The sequence below is a fragment of the Aquila chrysaetos genome, chromosome 2 (genome assembly GCF_900496995.4).
Source record: "Aquila chrysaetos chrysaetos chromosome 2, bAquChr1.4, whole genome shotgun sequence".
NCBI classification, from domain to species: domain Eukaryota; kingdom Metazoa; phylum Chordata; class Aves; order Accipitriformes; family Accipitridae; genus Aquila; species Aquila chrysaetos.
In genome coordinates this window covers 36,309,384-36,331,430 of record NC_044005.1, presented here as the reverse complement: position 1 = coordinate 36,331,430, position 22,047 = coordinate 36,309,384, and the positions used below count along the sequence as shown (strand labels likewise).

Here is a 22,047-nt window from a genome sequence, read left to right as displayed (position 1 = left end):
GTATATGAAAGAGGGTATATATCCTAGGGAATATAAAAAGAGGTGTATATATCCTATATCATGTCAGACATTACACTTCAGAGAACATGCTGACTTCATGGAATTCATTGGTTTTCTCATTGCTAAATTAGAGGCTATCATGCAGAAAAAGACTTAATACATTACTTTGGGGAACTAATAAACCAGCGATACTGCGAACGGAAGAGAGAGCACTGGGTGGTGGTTGTAGTGCACGACTCAGAGGTGTGTACTTTTACCTGTCAGGTTTTGCTCTTACCTCTGCCACTAGATTCATGCCTGTTTATTTGTAACTAAAGCCTTCCAAAACTAGGTTGATACTATGTTTAAGGTTACTAGAGCAAGGTAAAGTGTTAAGTATCACTTCTGATGGAAAGGCTCTGTTTTTCATGCATTTGGTGTAAGGGACTAATGTGGATTGGCACAGTCCCCACTAAGGCTGTGTTTAGCCAATGTCAAAAAGTTTGTCTAATCAGTCTTTCGAGCTTCCTTAGCTTAGTTTTATAGTTCACAGGCATCTCTGAAATATGTGTGTGTAACAAGCACATTCAGGAGGGCAAGTAAGAGTGCCTTAGCAGAGGAGGTGAAAACTCAAGCACCTTACATACAGTGTGTGTCTGTGTGTGGGAGAAGGACAAGCAGCCCGCTTTTTTTGCTAAATCCGTCCCACAAAATTTAAGTACAAAAACATTTTTTCTGAGTGTAAACAAAGTATGTACCCTGTTTATGCCATTCTGTTTTGTTTTAAACAAACAAGAGACCTGTAAGTGCATGCGTTGGTAGCCTGTACCAGAATTTCAAAAAGATATAGAACTTTCATATGCGGGGTTTATTTGCAGATGCATACAATTATTTTATTTCATTTCATTTTGCTTCGGTATTCCAGCAGAGTCTGCTTTAAAGGATGACTTCACTGAGCGGCTGGATGTGGCAAACAGAGATGAAGATACCTGGGGTTTGGATTGCAGATTGGGACGCTCAAACCCATTTGCTCATTCAAGTGAGAAGGAGAAGATCAACAGAAATGTGTTGCATTTGAGCCTGGAACTGAATGTGAGTAGGACTCTGTTCATGCTATATTGGGTTTCAACAAGCATTTATTATATACAATTACATTTCTGGTACATACTTATTTCTGGTATGTCTAAAACCATGTTCCAAAATACCTGATGAACTGCAAAGTTTTGGATGGGATACAGTTTTCCAGATGGTTTGTAAGTCCATGTGCCTATGTACAGCTAAGCCTGAGAGCAATAGATACAGAAAATTTTTAAAATTATATAAATAGATTAAGATACATGATCCGTCATTTCTAAAATCATAATGGTTGTTTAGTTTAAATTAGTTGTCTTCCTGGAAATGGATTGCAGGAGCTAGCAACTAGGAGATGACAAGGATAAGAATAGGTACCAGGAGGGTTCAAGTCAGCAATCAGTGTGTGTGCAACATGTGTGTGAGTGTGTGTACTCATGCACATGTGCATGTGTGTGTGTGCGTGCACGTGCACAGCCCAGGACTGCTGGGAGCCATGCTGTTGCTTCTCAGAGTTTTGGAGCAGCTGAACTGGCACTGGAGTCAGACTGGCCATGAATTTGACAGTAAAAGTTTCTAAACTTCCTGGGATATAAGACACTGAAGCTTCAGATGTCAACCTGAGTTAATCACAGTGTGGGATACTTGCTCAACACAGCCTAGCCTAGTCTAGCTGGAAATACTCACAGGCTCCCGGGGATGAGCAGTAACCAGCATACAGATAGACACATTTTGGCAGTAGTTTTGAAATTGGAGGGAGAAGGGAACAGAATGTAGTAGAAGAGGAAAAAAAACATAGAAACGATGGAATAGTTGAAAGAAAATGCTTTAAAGACTAGACTATGCAATACAGTTTGTGCAAAACACCACTAACACAAATTTGCGTAACAGTGACATCTGTTGGTAGAAATACCAGAATTGACATAGAAATATCTTTAAAATGCTTTTAATGATGCTTACACTCACCGTTGCTATTCTCTTGAGCTTGTTATAAAATTAATTTCTTGTCCTAACCTCCTTTTCCTAAAATAATTCATTAGAATGTTGTTATAGTACTGTGAAGGTGCAGGTTTATCCTTGTAATAAAATGTTGAGATGAAGACAAGTAACTGGACTGAAAAGAAGTTGTTATCACTGCTACAAATCTATGCTACAACAGCAAGAATCCAGTTCATGAGGATACTTTCTCTGCATTTATAAAGTTATTGTGTAAAGCAGGAGGAGTTCCAAATTAAAAGCCATTTAAGAAAATAATTTGAGTGAAATAAGAGACATCTAAGATTAGTATGCAGTTTGTTTCCATTTTTCTTACTCTTTTTTAAGCAGCATTTTCTGTCTAAAAATCGAATTAACTGCATTATGAAAAAGGGAATTATTTCAGTTCCTTGTAGTTAACAAGGAAGAATATTTATTCCACTATTTCTAAGAGATTCAGAACAAAAGCCTCAATGTCTATAAAAAAGGGGTGCTCAGCATGGGCTGATGGCCTGTTAGGGACCCACCAGGACACTTTATCCTGCAGGTCACTCTCTGTGACTTTCTTGAAAGTCTTTCAGAACAGAACTCTGGGGTGAATTACTTACAGAGACCTTGCATCTCAAAGACTCTTCTTCTGCTTCAAGATGAGTCCATGTCCAGTTGTGTGACAAGGGATTGGAGGAAGACCTGCCGAAAGAACAGTAGTGAGAAGGCTGCTGCTGGTTCTGCCATCAGAATCCATTTGCACTGCAGCACTGCTATAGGCAGCTTGTAGGAAAGATAATGGCCAATGATAGGCTGCATGAGTTGCTCTGGTGACAGCAATCCATTCCGAGATATTGTCTTCCCAGTGTACTCCTCAGACTGGACAGCAAGACAACTGTGGTCAAAAAATGTGCCTGTGTCTGAAGAGCAACTCTGAAACAAAGATGATGTTCCAGGAAATAGCAACTGAAATGGACCAATTTATTTACTCACAGTCGCACTACATCCAGTCATGTGAGCTATGGCCCTTTCCTGCTGTTGGAAGAAAAAGTTTAGCCTGACTGATCAAAAAGTTATGCACCACTCTTTTAAAATGCAGTTATATTCATAATAGTGACAATGTGAAAAACAAAGCTTCTTACTGAATAGCTCTGCTTTCTGTAGATTAGGAGCATCCTTACATGAATGTATAATATATTTGTATATGTGCATATAGAGATATACTACTGTTTGGTTATGTTATTGAAAAGATGATTCTATGTTTCTGTTAGTTGGAAGGAGGCAGATAAAGTAGATGAGGGAAAGAGTGAATGAATTCCACTCTGACAGGAATTTCAAATGTGCAATCTGTACCAGAAGCCTGAAAAAAAAATCCTGCATTAGATTTTGAATCTTAGTTGGGACCATGCTGCATTCTCATTCACAATCCAGCATAGAGAAGATACAGAGATATGGAAGACAATGAAAATAGAAATGCAACTCCACTCAATTCTTTATACAGCATTTCATCTCATAAAAAAGCACATAAATAAGATGTGAAAATGCAACTAAAATAACTATTAATAGCTAGTAATTACTTAAGAAATTCTGGTAAATTATTTGATGTGACTATGTTGATTTTTGTTTTATAAAGTTATTTGTTTAACCTTTATTATATGATACTGTAGATGGGGAGCAAAGGCCTGTTGAAATGAAAAGAAGCTGAAAAGAGAGCAACCTAGAAAAGGAAAGCACAAAGGGAAAAGATTAAAAATCCACCTCCGTTCTTTGTTACACTAAGTACTGGCCTTTGCGCCTTAATGCACAAAGATCTTACTCAGTTTACTTACACAGTTTACAGTGATCTTCTGTTCCCTTTGTTACTTATGTGTCTGCTTGTTTTAACCAGGAGATCAGCCTGCAGCTGCAGTTCTGCCTCAGAACTACCATCAGGTTTTTGTATGATGGGTTTTACAGGCTAACTGTTCCATACTTTTATTGATACAATCTGCACTCCTTCAAAATAGTAAACTGGCTTTCTTAATGTCCTTTCTGGTTTTATAACCATATAACTACTATGATCTTTTTTCAAATTCTCTAAAGTAGTCCCTATCTCAATGTCAGGCAGAATTTTGGTGAAGACCTTAAAAACCCCACTGCATTTCTACAGCCCCCTACACCAAACGTGTTTGGTCTCCACTCGTTCTGTTAACATCATGTAATGCTGAATTTTGGTAAGAATTATCATATCTATGTTTCTGTTGCTATGTCTAAACTTAATTACTTACATTTAAAGTGATTATGTTGGTGATACACAGATCCTCAAACCTCAGGAAAATTGCTTGCATAATGGTCTATAGTGAGGTAACAAGGTGGAGAATAATGATGAAAATCCAGGACTTCCCTCCATCTTCTCTGCCTTTTCTGTTTTAGAGCATTTAAAGAGTTAAAATACTAAGTATAAAATGAGATAAACAGCAGGAGAGACAGACAGGAGAGCAGGGGAATGTTAGGAGAATGTTCAGATCATTATCAGTCAGCACAGTGTTGGTTTGGGGACAGGGCAGAGGGCAGGACTCTGTCTGCTGAGCTTCAGATCAGTTCAAACCGCCTGAGCCACAACCACAGTCTGCTGCTTCAAGTGGCTCTTCTGAAGCCTGACACAATTCGTGCATCTTTGAGTCTATGATTATTTTCAAGAAATTATGCAAAATATTCTTGGTGTAAGGCTCTTTATGTTGAAAAAAACAGTAGAAAGTTTGTTTTCTATACAGTTTAGCCACTTGGCTGTTTTGTAGAATGTGTCTTCATGTCCTGTTCGTGTTTCTCTGGGTTGCTATTCCAGTGATCTGAAAAGGCAATCTGAATAGATAGGGGGTCAGGAAGCCTTCAGCCCTGCCGTATGATAGTGATAAAAATTAGATCACTTTATTCTGGCTTGTTTTCTTCAAAGCTAGTTTTAAAACCTACTTCAGGGGAACTCTTAAGCACCTCAAGAACAGAACTGTCGTGAGTTGTAGGTGTGACTTCTGTCTGTGATGAAATGTAGGTCAGAAAGGGTGTGGATTATTAAATGTGCTTTAAACTGTAAGGAATGATTGTCCTTTTGTATAATTAGTGCATTGACTGTCCTGAGGCACCAGAGAGTTGTCAGTTTTATTAAGTAAAAAGACTTGTAACATTATAATAACTGATTTTTTTTTAGAGATTTTGAAGTTGTTTCTTCCTTCAGATGCAGTATGACAGCCTGTTCAGAAAGACTTTCCTTATGAGATAGACCCACCCAGCATTAAAACACTTCTGCCAACAAACTGGCTCCATCTCATTTGCACATCACAACGTGATGATCTCCTTGTATAAAATATTAAGGGCACATATCAATATATGTATTTTACCCAGAAACACTCTGTTGGGTGAGTACCAATGTGTATTTCATTATCAGTTATCTAGTCGCTCAACAGGGGACTGTCCACTGGGATGATCATCAGACTATGAGAAACAAGTCCTTACAAAAGTGTTATTTGAGGCTGGGAGTGTATGGACTGCATGGTGAATTTGAGAGACTGGCTGTCTTCCAGTTTTTGATCATTTCTCCAGGAGCAGATACAGAGACAAGTTCCTTTTTTCATCCTAATGCTCAAAAAGCTTGAAAGTTTCTTCTCAATTCCTAGAGCTCATTATCAAGAGAAGAGGTACGTAAAGAGCAGTATCGTTTTCTGCAGGCTTGTGAGGTTTTAATTATTCAGTGTTCAACTCTGGGTTTTCTAGCATCTCAATACATTGCATAACTTTGGCCTGACACTCAAAGCACCATCCTTTTCACTACTAATTTGATCATTGTCTTGTAAATTTTGTTGGGATGTTGTTTGGACATCAAGTATGGTTTTCCTGCTTTTAAATCCACTGTTACACTAAACTTTTCATACCTACTATTAAAATCTTAAATAGTTAGATAGTGGCTATTTTCAGTAACCTGCCTATGTACAATATTCATAGGACTTTTACAGCTTGGTGACCCTAGATTGTTACAAAGAAGTTTTATTCTAAGTGTGGGTTGTCATTAATGTAAAGAGATAAATAAATATTTTGGCATAATCCGAGTAAGTATGTTTGGTTTAAAAGGAACCACGAAGCTGTTCATAGAGGTATATTTTTTGTTAGTGACCAACAAAACTGTTCTTGAAAAATACAATTTAATATTTATCCATCAAAAGTTAACCAAACTCCAAATAAATAGGTACATAAACAAATATGCAAGGTATAACCATGGAAATTATCAGGACAATGAACAATTAGTCCTGTGGTTGAACGTAAAAATAGATGTAAATTTAAATGTAGAAAACTTTGGTTCAGTAGGGTCGCTTTGCCCCAGTTATTTTGTCATAAAATGAAATTTAGAATTGCTGCAGATTTGCCTTCAAGAAATCTTGTCCTGGGGTAAATCACCAGTGCTGAGGTAGCTGCCTTCTACGCTTGTTTTATTAACCCAGGGATTGTAAGAGTAGGTCGGTACAGGGAGTGATAAAGACTCTGTGTCTCTTTCCTTATGTAGAGCTTCTTCTTGTGATATTAATCTATATTAAGCCTAGAAAACCAGGGGAGCCATGACCTGTCAGTCGTTTCTGTCCTTGGCACCTGATGATTAAGCATAGCGGAGAAGCAAGTCCGGAGCTTACTACAGGAAATGGCAGGCAGTAAGGCAAGAAGGCATTGTTCTACGTTAAATCACAGATAAGGATGGGAATGATTCCAGTGACCTTTGTCTGTAGGTATGCATGCAACCCTGTAATTGAAAAGGTGGCTGTAAACTTGATCTAAGCCCTTAGCATTACAGTCTGATTTTCAGGAAACTTTGTTTCTGCGGGAGATACCAATGACTTTTGCTGTTGATTTTATGATCTTTTATAATCCATTGAAAAGGTAAACACATGCTTTTTGTACAGTCTACATTTTTAAACATTAAACCAGAAGTTAAATGTGTTGGGATACTTTGTTGGTTTTTGTTGTCTGTAATATTCAGCTTTTTATTAAATGTTTTTCAGTAATTTGACACAGTGGTGTGATCTGCAGCTGACTTCCCGGTGAAGGACAGCTTTCCCCATGTTGCTTGTTTTAAGATTACTCACTGCAGCTAAATGGCTGACTGTGGAATGACCCTCTAATTTGGGTGAAAAAAAAAAAGAATAGTATCTTTGAATTTCTAAGGTACCAATGGGGAAACTTGACTAAACAAACTTCTTAAAGGCAAGGGACTAAGAAGAATATAAATTCCTGCAGATTGGCAGACTCTGTAGTTCCAAAAATAAGAAAAGGAACAAAAGTGGAGACTTTTGACTGGAACCTGACCTAAATGTTACTGAATATCAAAGGTGCTTAAGAGTATTTTGTACTTTCTTTATACGCGTGTTATGAAAAAAATATGTATTATCCCTGACAGCTTCTGTTAATGTAATATTGAGTTACACAGTCTTGATTTTCTTCAAGTGTTTTTTACCAGTATTAACTAAAACAAATCGCACCCATGTGGCATTACCGTGGCCAAACATATAGATGAAAGGTATCAAAAAATAGGTCCGCAGAGATGGTTCGGGTTTGAAGTAATCCGAGCTCGGGCGCAGTGCAGACGGACAGCCTGCCTGATTTGTAAACAGTTAACTCGGCATTCCTGGGCGCTGGCTGTTTCCCCTGCCCACCCACAGAGCTCCCAGTCCAGTCACTGGGTGTGGCGAAAGCCTTTGATAACTACCTGTGTACAGTTCACAGAAATCGCTGTGCGGAGTTGGGACAGTAGTAATATGAAACCAGTCCTGTTGGTTTTTGTTCGTGGCCCTGGAGGCTGGAATCTGCATTCCGGATGAAACCTGCAGCAAATCGGAAGAAAGCCTCTTTTCTTCCCCCCCCCCCCCCCGCTTTCTTCGGCTGCAAGGGCGCTCACCAGAGTTGGCTGCGGCCGGCCGGGAGCTGGGTGCTCTGCACAGGCTCCGGGCGGTGGCGCTGGGAGCTGCAGGTTCGTCGCTTCGGCTTTCCCTTTGACGTTTTTCGGTGATTATGGATTTGCCAAAGAGGATCTTTATCAAAGTGGAAAGACTATGCGAAAGACTCCGTCAGGCACTTGCCGCTGAAAAGCCCTCCCAGCTGGCGCACCGGGGTGAGGAAGTGGCCGCCTCCGATGGCGGCCCGCGGTCCTGAAGGCGGAGGCCTGCGGAGTGAGCGAGCTGCTGGGCGCGCCGGAGCACGCAGGGAGCGGGTGGTGTGCAGCCAGTAGGATCGCAGGAGTCCCAAGCAGGAACCATTGGTCGGATTTTCAACCGAGATTAGTGCTCTGGCACATTTGCGGTGACAAAAAGTCCTTTGTGCAAAGGAAAAAGTTACCGACGTCGCGGAGAACTTTTTTCTCCCCCCCCCCCCCCCCCCCCCGGTGGGTCTTTTCGCTGCTCCTGAAGTAGAGTCTGGAGACCTGACGGACATTTGGGCTGCGGCGCTGGAAGCGGAAGGAGGGGCAGGCTGGCCCGGGAGAGGCGGGCTGCCTTCCCGTTGCAGTGCCAGCGGTGAGTTCGGTCTGCTCTCTGAATGCATGGAGTAAGTATTGGTGTAGCAGTTAGTAGCACTGCTAGAAGCAAACCCATTCTGTACTTCACGCGACATGGAAGAAGGAAATGTGGTGCCTGATTGTGGTGAGCTTTCCGACCTGGAGAACACAGCAGAAAGCGAGCCTGATCTTTTCACTACATTTTCTGTGAAAACACTTTTTGGATTTACAACTAAGTTTGAATCCACAGCTCGCAAAGAAGAAACAGTGCTTAAAGCATTTCAGCCTTTGCACACCCATATAAATACTCATGCTAATACCTGGTATGAGAGGAATGATAATGATTGTAATGACGACTCGGAAAATCACCACAGCATGAATAGTACCAGTGGCCAAGCTGACCCAATGTCTGGCAGGCAAACTGACCTGGAACTGGAGTTAGCTGAACAAAATGAATTACTTCTTCACCATTTAAGGTTTGTACAGACTTCTTTGTCTGAATCTGACAATGATGACAAGGATGCTATTCTTGTACAAGGTACTTTGGTTCATACAACAAGTGATACAGAATCGGACACGGAGAGTAAGGACCTAGACACCGATGAAAACAATACAAATGAATCCTCGCTAAATAATGCTGCGTTGTCTGCTGAGGCTTTGGATGATAACAATCAAAATAAAGAAGAGTCAGAATCAGAAGGGTGCAGCAACAGCGATGACACTGTGGATACAGATGACATTGAGTTACACCCACCAGTTTCTAAGCGGCTCCCAAAAGAGCTGGATGGTATTCTGGAGCATGACTCCAATGGAAAAGACAAAATGTTAATGGAAGAGCAGTTCAGTCGCTTGCTTGCCACAGGGGAATGCCCTCAAGAACTTCCAGATGAAGAACAAAGACCTTCAGCTGATAATACATCGCTCCAAAAAACAGCACTGGCTGAAAAGACCTTCCAGCTGCCTGCTTTCTTTAGTGGACTACGTGTGAGGAAAAAGGGACTAACCACAGAGGATGGGGAAACTGTTACAGAAATTAAACCAAGGGAGAATGATTTAGCTCTGCTTAAATTACGACAGCCGGTTAAGAAATCCAGTATTACATCAGGTTTGACCACTAAAAAAAAATCAGCTGAACCTAAGGCAAGTCCTACTTTCCTGGAACAACTCTCGCACTTGTTAAACATAGACGTCTCCAAGAATGAAGATAGAACTGAGGACTCTGGGGAGGGATCTGGGGAGACTGAGGACAGTGATGAAGCTCAAGAGAACAAAGCCTCCGGCAAAACAGAACCACGATTTCCCTCTGAGGAAATAAAATCAAGCCCCGCAGAATCTGCACTGGACGTCTTTAAAGCTTTATTCACACGGCCTCCCAAAAAAGAAACAACTGCAGATACTTCAGAGCTGGAAGCCATAAAACGCAAAATGAGAAATGAAAAAGAGTCCTTGAAAGCTGTATTTGAAAGGTCAAAATCAAAACCTGGGGATGGACCAGCAGACAAATCTGTAGGTTGAACTACTTTTTCTTCCTAAGATCTGGAAGTAGATGGATAAAAAATAATTTCTTGTGTAAAAATTATTGGTGGGGACTTAAGGTCAAGATGTAAGAATTGTCCTCTTCTTTTGGCAATCTCAAATTTTGGATTCCCAACTGAAGAAATCTTGGGGCTAATTCGTCAAAATTCTTGATCATCTGCAGTTGTAGCAGAATTCAGTGGGAACTGGTGATGATAGTTACAGTCTTTCAGTTAGAAGCGAGAACTTAGAAATCAGTTTCTGATTTTAAAAGATCACTACAAAACAGTTGCCCGTATGTTAAGTGTGGCTTTAAATCGGGTTGGTGCTGCAAATATTTACTGTAGTACTATTTAATAGTTTCTCAGTCTCACTCTGTTTTCTTTCATTGAGTTTTTTATTTTTAAAAGTAGTATTTCATTTTACCTTTAGGAATAATTTTATGATAAGAGCTGATACAAGAAGTTACGGATGAATTTCAACTCAGTTTGTCCAACACATAGAATTTAAAGTAATTTTTTTCTTACTTAAATGCATATCTCTGGCTTAGCAAATATTGATAAGCATTTAACCTTATCTGAGTATAACAGTGATTCCAATTAGACGACACCAAGTTATGGATTAATATAAGCATTTGCAAGGTTAATGTTCTTAGGCATATGGAGATTTAGTTAGTATATTTTTAAGAAATGAAAAATATATGCTAAGTTTTTGTAGAACCATAATGATAAATGAATTTGAGTGTGATTTGAACTATTTAATTACATGAGTAACCCTTAGGTTGGGGTTCCCCCAACCCAAAATTCTTGCAGCTACATCTTTGGCCGATATAATCAGTCCAGAAGATTGTTCTTGTTGGCTAAAGGGGGCATTATCTGAATAATTAAATTTGTAGGATTGGACCCTAAAACTGAAGCTACTTAAGTTAATTTGCTGTGTTAGTTGTACTCTCTTTCAAATTCTTATTCTTACATAAAATTAAAAACTTTTTAAAAATCTTGACTGACACCTGGGTAGACCGATAATACCAGTTTGTAGTAAATTACCTATGGGGAGGAGAAAAGATGTACTTGTTGGCCATGGCGTGTACAGCAATTGCAGTCTGTGTGTGCCCTTCCCATTCCTGGCTTGCTTCTTCCTGCTTACACCGTTCCCTGTGCTGTGCTGGTGTAAGCGTTTGTGTGGCTTACAGCAAACCTATTTGGGAAGCTGTCATCACACACAGTGAGGGAGAAAGCACAGGAGTCAGCAGGAGTGGCTTTTATAAATGTCTGCTTCACGTCCGGTCTAGTACAAATGTACATTTTCTCAGGGCAAAGCCAGAGTAAAAGGATCTTGCCTTTCCTTTTTCCTTGCTCATGTGGGCCATTTATGGGGACACTTTCATATAGGGTTTTGCTGTTGCTGCAGTTGTGTCTATGGAATTACTGGTAGTAGCATGTTGTAAATCAGATTGCAGAAATGTTAGAGGTGTAAAAAAAAAAAACCCAAAACATAAACCTCTAAAAGAATTCTTGTTTACTTTGGGGGGAGCATGTCCCCATTTAAAGGGTTGTTTTAGCATTCCAGTTGACAGTGCAGTCCCATTAACAGCTGCAGCAGCACTTTGATGTGGCAGTATTACATGGCATGTGGACTGAGCAAGCTGCGGGGGGTGGGGCAGGAATTTCATGAACTAGCTCTGCTTCTAGAAGATTATATTGTCAAATGATGTCTTAGGTGAATTGCACTAATGTTTACTTGTAAGAGGAGAACAGATGGGTCTTTTCACTCTGAAAAAAAGATACAGGAAAAAACCCTAGTGTTCTTGACCACTGCTGTGGTTCACCAAAGGATAGACAGCTTTACACACTGATGTGAACCGTTTCAACACATCGTTGTATGTCACATGCATTATGTTACTTTCCTCCTCAGAATTATTTTTCTACACTGATTTCTTTGTATCCCTTCCAACCAACTGAGCACTGTCTCAATCAGTAGAATGAAGCAGATAACCATTCTGGAGTACACATGTAGAGCTGAGCATGGCAGTTGCTGTTTTGGATTCAACTGATACTGCAGACTTTAATTTTTTCTTGCGTAATTTTAACAGCCTGACCTGAGTCCCTCAGAGCAAGATGACAAGACTCCAGGGAGACTCCAGACTGTCTGGCCACCACCAAAAGCAAAGCACGAAGAAGTAAAAGTAGGATTAAAGTACACAGAAGCAGGTAAAACAAAGAGGTGAAGCATTTGCAGAAATTAGTTTCTGACATTTTTAATCTTGCTTAATATAGAGATGGTGATAAGTCACAATATCTTCTTATATGTGTTGTTTACTGCTACTTGTTAAGCATGTGATTTTTAAATGTAAATGGCTAAATCTGTGTGGAAATCTAAATGCTTGCCTGTAGAAATTCATGAGGAAAGAAGTGGGTTTTTTGATAAATCAGGTTATCCATTTCTAATAGGATTCTGTTCAAATGAGTGACAGAACAGTGAATGAATGGAAACCTGACTGCCTTTTCCATTGCCTTAGAATGCAGGGGACAGTGACCTGCCAGACTCTAGTCTGGCTGCAGATTTTCGTCAGGTAGCATCCAGAATAAAAGTACTGAACACCATTATTGCAACTTGTCTATAAACAGAGGGATACTCATATGCACTCAAATCACTTTTATAGCTAGCCACATATATTGTCCTGTACAAATATATGAGAGGGTATGTCTGAAGCGCAATGCTAACTAGTTATCAGGTAAGCTTTCAACAGAAAAATATTTCTTAATTTTTTGTTATTTAGACAAATACTTACATAACATATTTAACAGGGAAAAAGTGATTATTGTAGCCCCTGCAACTCTGTTTCAAATTTGTATTCTTAAATATAAGACAGGAAGTCCTTGTTACTCAGAGATCAGTCATAAACTGTGGAATTGTCTGAAATATCAAAATGAAAGGCAATAGACCATCTGTTCTTCATGTACCTGGAGATTTTAGAAAATACGACCTAGAAAGGATTAAGTGGAATTAAAAGCCAAGCTTTTATACTACCTTGCTGTGAGAAATTTTACAGGGTAATGCTGTATGGTTCTTTCCAGTTCCAGTGGATATCCATTTGGCCTTGTATATGAGAGAGAATAAATAGGAGTAGTAGATCTACTGTTTTGTATTGTTTAGTGTATTACTTCTTTCTCCCTCTTTCCTCAGTTTTCTCTGCCTTGATCTTCCTTTTTTATAAAGTGAGCATGATAACTGGAAGCGTAAAAGTTGCTGGAAGATTCAGAAAACTTGGTTTTGACAGGGACAACATGTTCCTAATACAGACAGAATTGAATTTACTGTGCATTTGATAGGCCTGAGGTGTGGGAGTCTATCACTGGATGACCAGGACAGGTAATCAGCTGTTGACAAGGAGTGCTACAGGCTCTTTCTGTTACTCTTAGATTCTTATTATAGGCTATATGCTTGCCGTATTTAATTTTACCCAAATAAATATTTTTTCTCCTAATGACTGTAATTATCTGTGGCAAAAACATATGCTGAAATAAAGAAAGGAAAGGAAACTGAGTTAACAAAAGCTCCAGATTCTACTACTTGCAGAGAAATTAGGTCATGCTTTCCTGAAATTTGAATAGGAAGGACAGACTGGCTTAGAGCCCATGTAAATTGTTACTCTTTTGTTACTGTGATATTTTGGGTGGCAGTGTCATCAACATGCTGATGGTTAGTTTGCTAAGTCAAATTTTTATACAGACCAGATTCTGCAGTTCATTAGTCATTCCAGTGTCTGGCAGAGAGAGGCATTTGAATGAAAACAAACTGCTGGTGATTCAGCTCGGATGAGACAGAAGTGGTGCTTTTAAAGGGAATAGGCAAAGACTATATTTGCAGCATATGTTAGAAGTGCAGTAGAATTTTAGGTGTACCTCAGTGATTAGCAGGTTTGTGTTTCTTTCAGCTGTTCATGGATGCCCAGAAAGCAGTTGTTGGCAGCAAGGACACTGCAAGCAGTTGTAAGTTGCATATGATGGATCAGTTACATCTGCTTTTCTGAGTACTAGACTGACTGTTTTAAAGCACTATGCGCAGGAATGAATGCAGTCTCCTGTTCATAGAAGGAAGGTACTGTTCATAAGTAGTGCTGATTTAATTAAAAGAACAGTTTGTAGTCAATGTTGGTCTTATTGCTGGGGGGCAGGGTTTGTGGTTTTTTTAAATGAATATGAAAGTGGCAATACAGCATTACTTCTAAATTCAGTATCTTCTCCCTGACAGTGGTTGTTACCTTCAAAGCGCATGTGTATACTGCCATTTTTCCTCATGCCCCTTCCCATCCAAAATTCCCTCCCAGCCACCAGTATCTTAGGAACTTCTCATCCAGAGAGTGGGCTTCTTGAAAATATGATATAAAGCACGTTAATGATCACCGTTAAACTGACTCGTCTCAACCTGAAACCCTATTTCTTACCCCAGTGTCTTGTCCTGACGGCTAAGATCAAATGAAAAATTCTTGATTTCAGAATAGAGTTCAAAAATTGTGTGTGGCAGGGGTGTTTGTGATTCCAGTGTTCTTCCACTGATGTTCCTGGATAGATGATTACCTGTAACATAAAAAATGCTGAAGTGACTTGTTTTAACTTTCAGCCAACGATTTATGTTACTGTTTTAATTTCTGTGATTAAGAGTTTCATCTACCAAAACAATAGGAATCTAGATACAAACTATAACAGTAGGCTGAATTATTAGGTAAGTATTCATTTAGCACAGCATTATTTTACGTTTAAACAAAATACATCTGTCACAAGTGTGATCACATCCAGGGATAAATCTGTGGACATAAGTCTTTGTACTTATTTTATGAGGAAGCATATAATTTTTTTCATTTGTCATGAGAAATTAGTATTTAAAGTAACACTGAAAATTTGGAAGTTGGAATACTATAATCTTTCTTACAATTCTGCACCAAGTCTTTGATTTACTTCCTTCATCACCATGCACTATGGCAGCTATGACAGGAAGGTAGGGATATTGAGGGAGAGGATTCCTGGCTTTTTGATCTTTTCTCACCTCCTTGCCATGTTTTTCCTCATTGTTCTTGTTGCCTAGTGGAAGCAAGAAATTCAGGCTTAATTTGGCCTACGCAGCAGACATCACAGTGACTCATAGCAGCTTGGAGGAGTAGCTAACTCCCTCCTGAGGCTTGTAGTCTGGCTTGATGTGTGGGAAACCAACTGAAAAGCAAATGGACATAACAAGGAACACGTGTGTGGGGCTGACTAGGCCTGTTAGGAATATTAGAAGTGAAAGAAGTTAGTGAACAAATATAACTCTGCAACAGGTTTTTTTCATGCCTTTGATAACATCTTGTGTAGTCATAGTATTGTTCCCCCCAACACCCAAATCTGGAGTTGTAAATTTTGAATTAAAAGGATGATATTACGATATTTTGGCATATCTTATGTTTTCTTAATCCTTTAATTCCTCTGTTTCCATAGAGCAAGTGACTGCGTTGTCAACTGGCTCTCTGTAATTAACACAAGCTGCTTACATGGTTCTCTAGAGAAACTGGAACTTCTTTGAAGTGTGTCAGTCTAAAATAGCTGAAGTTCAGAAAGTCTGTAGTACATTACACCATTTATATCCTGGAAGACTAGAAAAAGGGTATTTGAATTTATAGTTATAGGTTTATTCCATGGAAATATTTCCCATGTAATCAAAGACATTTCTGTGCATATTTCTCTGCTCCTAAAGTTCTGTTCTGTTTTCATTAGAAGTTTCTTTTTCCTCCATAATCCTTAGAGATTTCTCCCATTTTTTTAAGCATTAAATGTGATAGAAATGTAGATGCGTAAGCTGTTACATATGGTGAATATACCTAGCCAGGTAGAGGAGACGAATTCATGTCTATACTGAGCAAACTCATCTGTGATACTAGATCACATAGAATCCACATACAATGAATGTCTCAGCTGCTGCTTATGACTAGATCAGCACTTACAGCCTCTCATGTCCAAGAAGAGGAGTTTAGATATGAATTCTGCTGCTCATAAAAGTACTTATGTTTGAAGAACAGTCTCCGCATTAAAGTGGTATAGATATACAGATCCTGTGATTCCTATGAAAAATTCATTTTTAACCGTAAGGATCAACATAGTTCTCTTATACAAAACAGAGTTTAGTCTTTTGCTTAAGCAAAACAAATTTAAAAAGTGATAAGAGAGAAGTACTTGACATTCCAGCTGGAGAAAATGTTAAAAAAAAAAAAAAATATCAAGGTGAAACATTAATTCATTTAGTGCTTTTTTTCATTACATGTTTTCTTGTTAATTCAAATGTCTGTATTTAACATTAAAAAACCCTGTTTTCTCACAGTCTGTCTATTCATCATCCTTAAATCTGCAGTGAGGTAATGCTGTCCCTGCCACAATTTCTGTAACAATAGTCTGTGATGCTGTAAGCACAATTTTCAGGGTAAATAAGAAAATCAGTAGGTGACTGAGAAAGGTTGTATTAAACAAAAAGTGTCTAGATAAATGGTGAACGAAATACAAAATAATGGCAGAGGTTTATTGCCAATTCTCAAATATATTAAGGCCTTGGTCCCCTATGCTCTGGGTTCCCCGCAAGAAAATCACTTTATGGTCATGATGTAAATGCAGAGAATAAGCAGCTTATGTGAGAGAAAGAAAGGCATAATGGTGTGAACAAAGAGATGAGAGATAAGAACGTAATTTCTTATGTTTCTTTAACATAAACTTCCTTTGTGGCCTTGAACAATTTTTGTTTGTCTCTAAAAAGACAGAATGCTTGATGTCGTTAGTGTCCTGAAGGAAGTTGTTGTAACAGTCGCTGCTAACAGTTGGTTTCATCTTAAAATTAGAAAAAATGACATTTTTTTTTAATTAATTTCAGTTTATTTCATTTCAGTATGGTATTTGGGGTTTAGTTCTGGTATTCTAGTATACATTTTATTGTAATGAATTAGATAAAGCACAACTACAGCAATCAGGATATTATGCATCAATTGAAGGTAGTGTTTTTGTGATTTAATGGTCACTGATCAATTTGATGTGGCCTCAGAGTGCAGGTGGGCTGCATAAAGGTTTTGTAAATTATTTTACTACATTTTACTGCATTTATTGTGCAGCTTGACAGGTGTATTTGGCTATGCTATGTCAGTGTTCTGACAAATAACTAGCTTGTTACTGAGAAGCTGAGTTTTTTTATTACAAGCCAGATTGCTGTAGCCGTATTATATTCCTCTAGAGTAACAGTGACATTTTCTCCCCTTACTTCTGCCAACTAAAGCTATAATTTTATGGATTTGGAAGGTATTGAGCATAGTACTACTTGGAAATCTCAACATTCTCAGACAAATGGGTTGTGCATGTGCTGATCAACGCAGCAGCCACTTTTCCAGATATCTTGCAGTCCTGTCTGCTAAGATTTACTTTGAAAATATTAAAAGAAAAACCCTCAAACACAAGCAAGCAACAGAAACTTCCTTTGCTTTTCTCTCCCCACCTTAGCTGATGCTGTCATTCATACTGTGCCTTGTGAGATAGGAACAAAAAGATAGGCACCAGTTAATGCTGAAGATTTGTTAAGGTGCTTGTGTTTCATTTCCAGCCTTTTTGCTGCCTTCTGGAATGACTTCAGGAAAGTTGTGAGACCTTTCCAAGCTTCAGTTTAGCTATCTGTAAAATTGGGATAAGAATCCTGACCTATTTTTCAAGCCAAATTAAATTCCTTTTTTCTGTTTATAGGCTATTAGCATGAGATAGAGATGCAGAATGGAAAAGAACACTTAATTCCTAAACTTAAATCTGCAAAAAATAACACAGTATGGTAACTGTGTTTATGGCCATATGATAAAATGTTCATGCCTTCCTATACACTGAGGATTATATTATTACAAGGTGAGGGGGAAGAAGAGTTATGCACCACTTTTTCAATAAAAATCCCTGCTTTATTTCCATTATGCATACCATCTATAGAAATGTAGTAATTTTAGGAGACCTATTGTTTTTGAGTCTGGATGAATCTATTGCAGCAGATACCTGACAACGACATGTTTTACGCTATACAAAACCATATCTGGATTCCTACATCTGCGTAGATACCAGCATGCTTAAGAATTCACATACAGAACCACTTTGGTCCACTCAAAGTAGCAACTTGATTTTTAAACTACATCTTTCCTAGTGAGAAGGTTAATCTATTATCTGAATATAATGAAGGCAAGTTCTGTGAATTATTTCTTTTACTGTAGTTTTTATTTTGAAATGTAGGCACCACTATGGGTCCTACCAACGTGGTGTTGCAAAGGCCCAAAACAGTCACAGGGTTTTACAAGATGGCTCTTGTTATATAATTGAAACACAGTGAAAGAGCGATTGTGTACAGCACAAGAAGAATGACTTTGTATTTTATTTCCATGGTTCTGTTTCAAAATACATGAGGCCCTTTGTATAACAGAAATGCCTCTGAGTGTTACTGAATTCACTTTCCTGTTCTCCAGTCTGACTGTACACATGATCTGAAGTTCTGCGTAGCCCAGCTTTTGAACATGAGAGATTTAGATACTAGTCTAAATGAAATGCTGAGTCTGAACACCCTGATGCTTTCTGAAAATTTGCACCTGGATTTAGAACTGCTTTTTGGCTTTCTTTTTAATTAAATTCAGTATCACCCCTGCCAAGTTTGCCCCCTCTGCTACAGCACAGACACATACACTTATCTGTAAAAAAAACCAACCCTGTTTATTTTACATCTCTTAGTTTTGTATATATCCATGTTTTAAGTTTGTTAACAGTTCTAAACTTGAGAATTGCTGAGAATATATTGGGGAAGCGGTGTGCCCATGTATGTAGGCACACTCACCCACATACCCACCCACATTTGAATAAATATACACTTGTACTGCAGGTATAGTATGCATGCATTCTCAATATATGCTTACTATATATAGTATACAGGGATTGCAAAGCTCTTATAGATCTAGAATAAGTGCTTTGTATTTTAAATTTGTGCTAGATGAAATAGGTAGTCTGTAACTCATCAAAGAAATTCTGTAACAAATTTGCTCCTTGTGTTTGCTGATAAGGTGTTATTTGTTTACCATATTGCATTGGCGAATGTGATCCTATAATAGATTGGTTTTGTAAAAATGAAGTAGGACATTTACTGAGAAAGAAATCATGTTGAATGTCCCCAGGAGCAGTACCCCTAATGTTGCCTTCCTGGGAGGGTGAAAGTGATAAGCAAAGCTATTAATTTGTGCTCTCAGGTAAATGAACTGTAGCTGTAACCTCTCACAGGAGAGGAATGATCAAGTAGATAAGTTACTCAGGTGACTGCTTCTGAGTAGTGCTTTATACTGCTTTGCAATCAGAAAGAATAAGGACTATTTTCTTTATTTCCATAACGGACAATCAAGGGGTTGTAGTATTTTCCTTCAGGAGGCTGCTTCTCTGTGGTTATCATTTTGTTGTTCTCAGGGAATTCAAGGAGTGTTGTGAAGTTAATTCATTTTCTGTAGTAAGTTAAGTCTTACATCTTCTGTATTATTTCAATATCCAGACAGTATTTAGATACTGGACTGTTGGCTTGTTTAGGACTGTTTATTCTCCCCATGTCGTTCTCCATCTGTCTCTCTTCCTCACATCTGACATATTTTCACTGTACCAGAATCTTTAAGGTGCTAAAAATCATTGAAATTTTAGACTTGGAGGGTTCTTCCTTCCCTTAAAAGTCTAAAAAAAAAAACAAATTAAGTTGAAGTGAAGGATATCTGCTCATTTCCCAATCTGGGGAATTGACATCCTTATATGTATTGAATTACAGGGCTGTAAAAGAGTTCAGGTTCAATGGGAAATAAAGAAAGGAGGACATAAAAGAATAGGTGGAATGGGGTGAAGGGAGAAGGATTAGAATAATGTGTCAAAACTACATTCAGTATTGTTTTAGCCAATCCCCTATCCCTAAAAAATAGGTAATTCTAAGAATTTCTTTAAGCACAAATCAATTTTAATTTCCTAGTTCTAAAAGCATGCTTAAATGCAAAACTTGTTCAAATTGGTGTTCAGAAAGTTTAAGGAAGTCTGTCAGCTTTTTATAAACCTAAGCTTTGAGCCTTCACTAACCAAGCATCTTGTAAAAAATGTGTAAGCCACAATTTGTCTACTTAAAGTGTTGCATTCATGTAGCATTTCAAATAAATGTTTGTATTTCTCCCAGTGTTACTTCTGTGTGAAAATTACATTTTATAAACACCATTCCAAGACTGAACAAATAACATGTTTTGAAAGTTGCTCATGACTATGTTTATTGGAAGAAAAGCCTGAACATTTGGTGCTTTTTAGGGCTGTAGCCTGAAAAAGCCTGGAAGGTCCTATCAATGCGCCTGTAAAAGTAAATACATAAATAATAAAAAAGGTGCAGCTGTGGTGAGTAGATTCCCTTCTGACACCTGGTGGTTAAAGGGGAAAGCTACATAGGGAAATAATGGAGGAGGAAACAAAGACTATAGTAAAAGGGAATATTGAAAATGATGGGACCAAGGGTTACCAAGGAGGGAGAAAAGATTAAGAAACCTTCACTATTCTGAAATTTAATGAATCAGCTCAATTAAAAGTTAATTATTTCCTTTATGCTACGGGCTGTGGTACATCTCAAGAGAGGTAGACTGCACTCAAGTTTTCCAGCTTTTATTCTCTAATTACTTTTAAATTGTGTTAACATTATTTTGCATGTTTCCACATGAGTTTAATAGGTAAGACTTTTTATGAAAATTATGAATGTAATGACCAGAAGTGGCTATATAGGTCATTTATCTTCAAAGCTTCTATTTTCTACTAGAAGTTTTAAGATCATGGTAGAGAAGGTTCCTAAACTGCTAATGTAAAGTTTGAGGAGTAACTCATCTATTTGAAATGTGAGTTATGGACATCTCTGTGGGAAAGGTTTTCATATATGATTTTATTTAAAATTATTCAAGTAGGTAAGTTGTTTTATTATCAAAGAAGAAAAGGTAATTTTTGCACAGCACAGTTTTGAACACAAATAGGATACTGAATAATATTTGAGTGTGTATACTTGCTTTTTGCAACAGTTTTGGAGAATGAAAATTGGCATTTGAAACACTGTGACCCACTGTATCCAATATTCCCAAAGTTGTAGTTTAAATTTTCAGGTCACCAGATTTACTAGTGAACACTTGTACCTTTTCTTTTAGAAATGTGATGAACAGTGCAGCTTGATCAGTGTTATGATAAAGATTTACATGACCATATATTGTGTATATTCGTAAACATTATTGCTGTGCTGTATTCAGATAATTTCTGCGTGATTATACAACTGAACATACATTAAGCATCTGCATAAATTACATAGGTTGTCCAAAACATCCAGATTTTATTTCATGTTTGGTTTTCTATGCATTTCTATGCATGCTACAGCATGTATTTTCTTTGCAAAAGTGACGCATGCCTCATACTTTACTAATCATTAGTAATATCTTATATGTTTTATTTCTGCCACCCAGTGGCATATGTCATACATCGGCCACTGTTAGTGCACAGTCTATCTTTTTTTTTAAAAATACATGTTTTGGAAACAACTTAAAAAGCAAAACAAGGAATTCTTGAAAGCATTCCCACCCCAAACTTGTGTCTTCTAATCAGATTGTATGGAATGAATCTATCAGAAGAGGCTAAGCTTTCTGATCTGCATTGCTCTCCTTGCCTTACCAAGCAACATGAAAAGACAATAATGAGTGAGCACCATTGTTATTTCCAATTGAAAATCTTGAGGAATGAATAGAACAAATTATTAATCATTCTATGGTGTGCGATATGCAATTCTGTATACTTACCGAGCTAAGAACTTTATAGAGATATTTGCAAGTTTGTTTTCATAGTGTTACTGCATGTGGCCTATTGTTAACTAAGGAACATCCATGAGATTTTTTACATGATAGAAATTTATTTAAATACTTGCTATTTGATTTGATGGACAGTGCTGATATCTAG

General features: G+C 38.1%; 1 protein-coding gene across 7 annotated transcripts in view; it reads left to right on the top strand.

The window, feature by feature from the left end:
* Nucleotides 1-22,047, top strand: part of FMN1 (formin 1) — a 208,851-nt gene that overhangs the window by 47,494 nt on the left and 139,310 nt on the right. For 4 of the 7 annotated variants that reach the window (XM_030041745.2, XM_030041739.2, XM_030041750.2 and 1 more), the window contains 2 exons: nucleotides 905-1,071; nucleotides 12,129-12,246. In XM_030041745.2, coding sequence (XP_029897605.1) covers nucleotides 905-1,071; nucleotides 12,129-12,246 — 285 coding nt within the window. Of the gene's footprint in view, nucleotides 1-904; nucleotides 1,072-7,908; nucleotides 10,028-12,128; nucleotides 12,247-22,047 lie in introns of those variants that run through there. The other 3 variants (XM_030041760.2, XM_030041776.2, XM_030041783.2) reach the window with 3 other exon arrangements.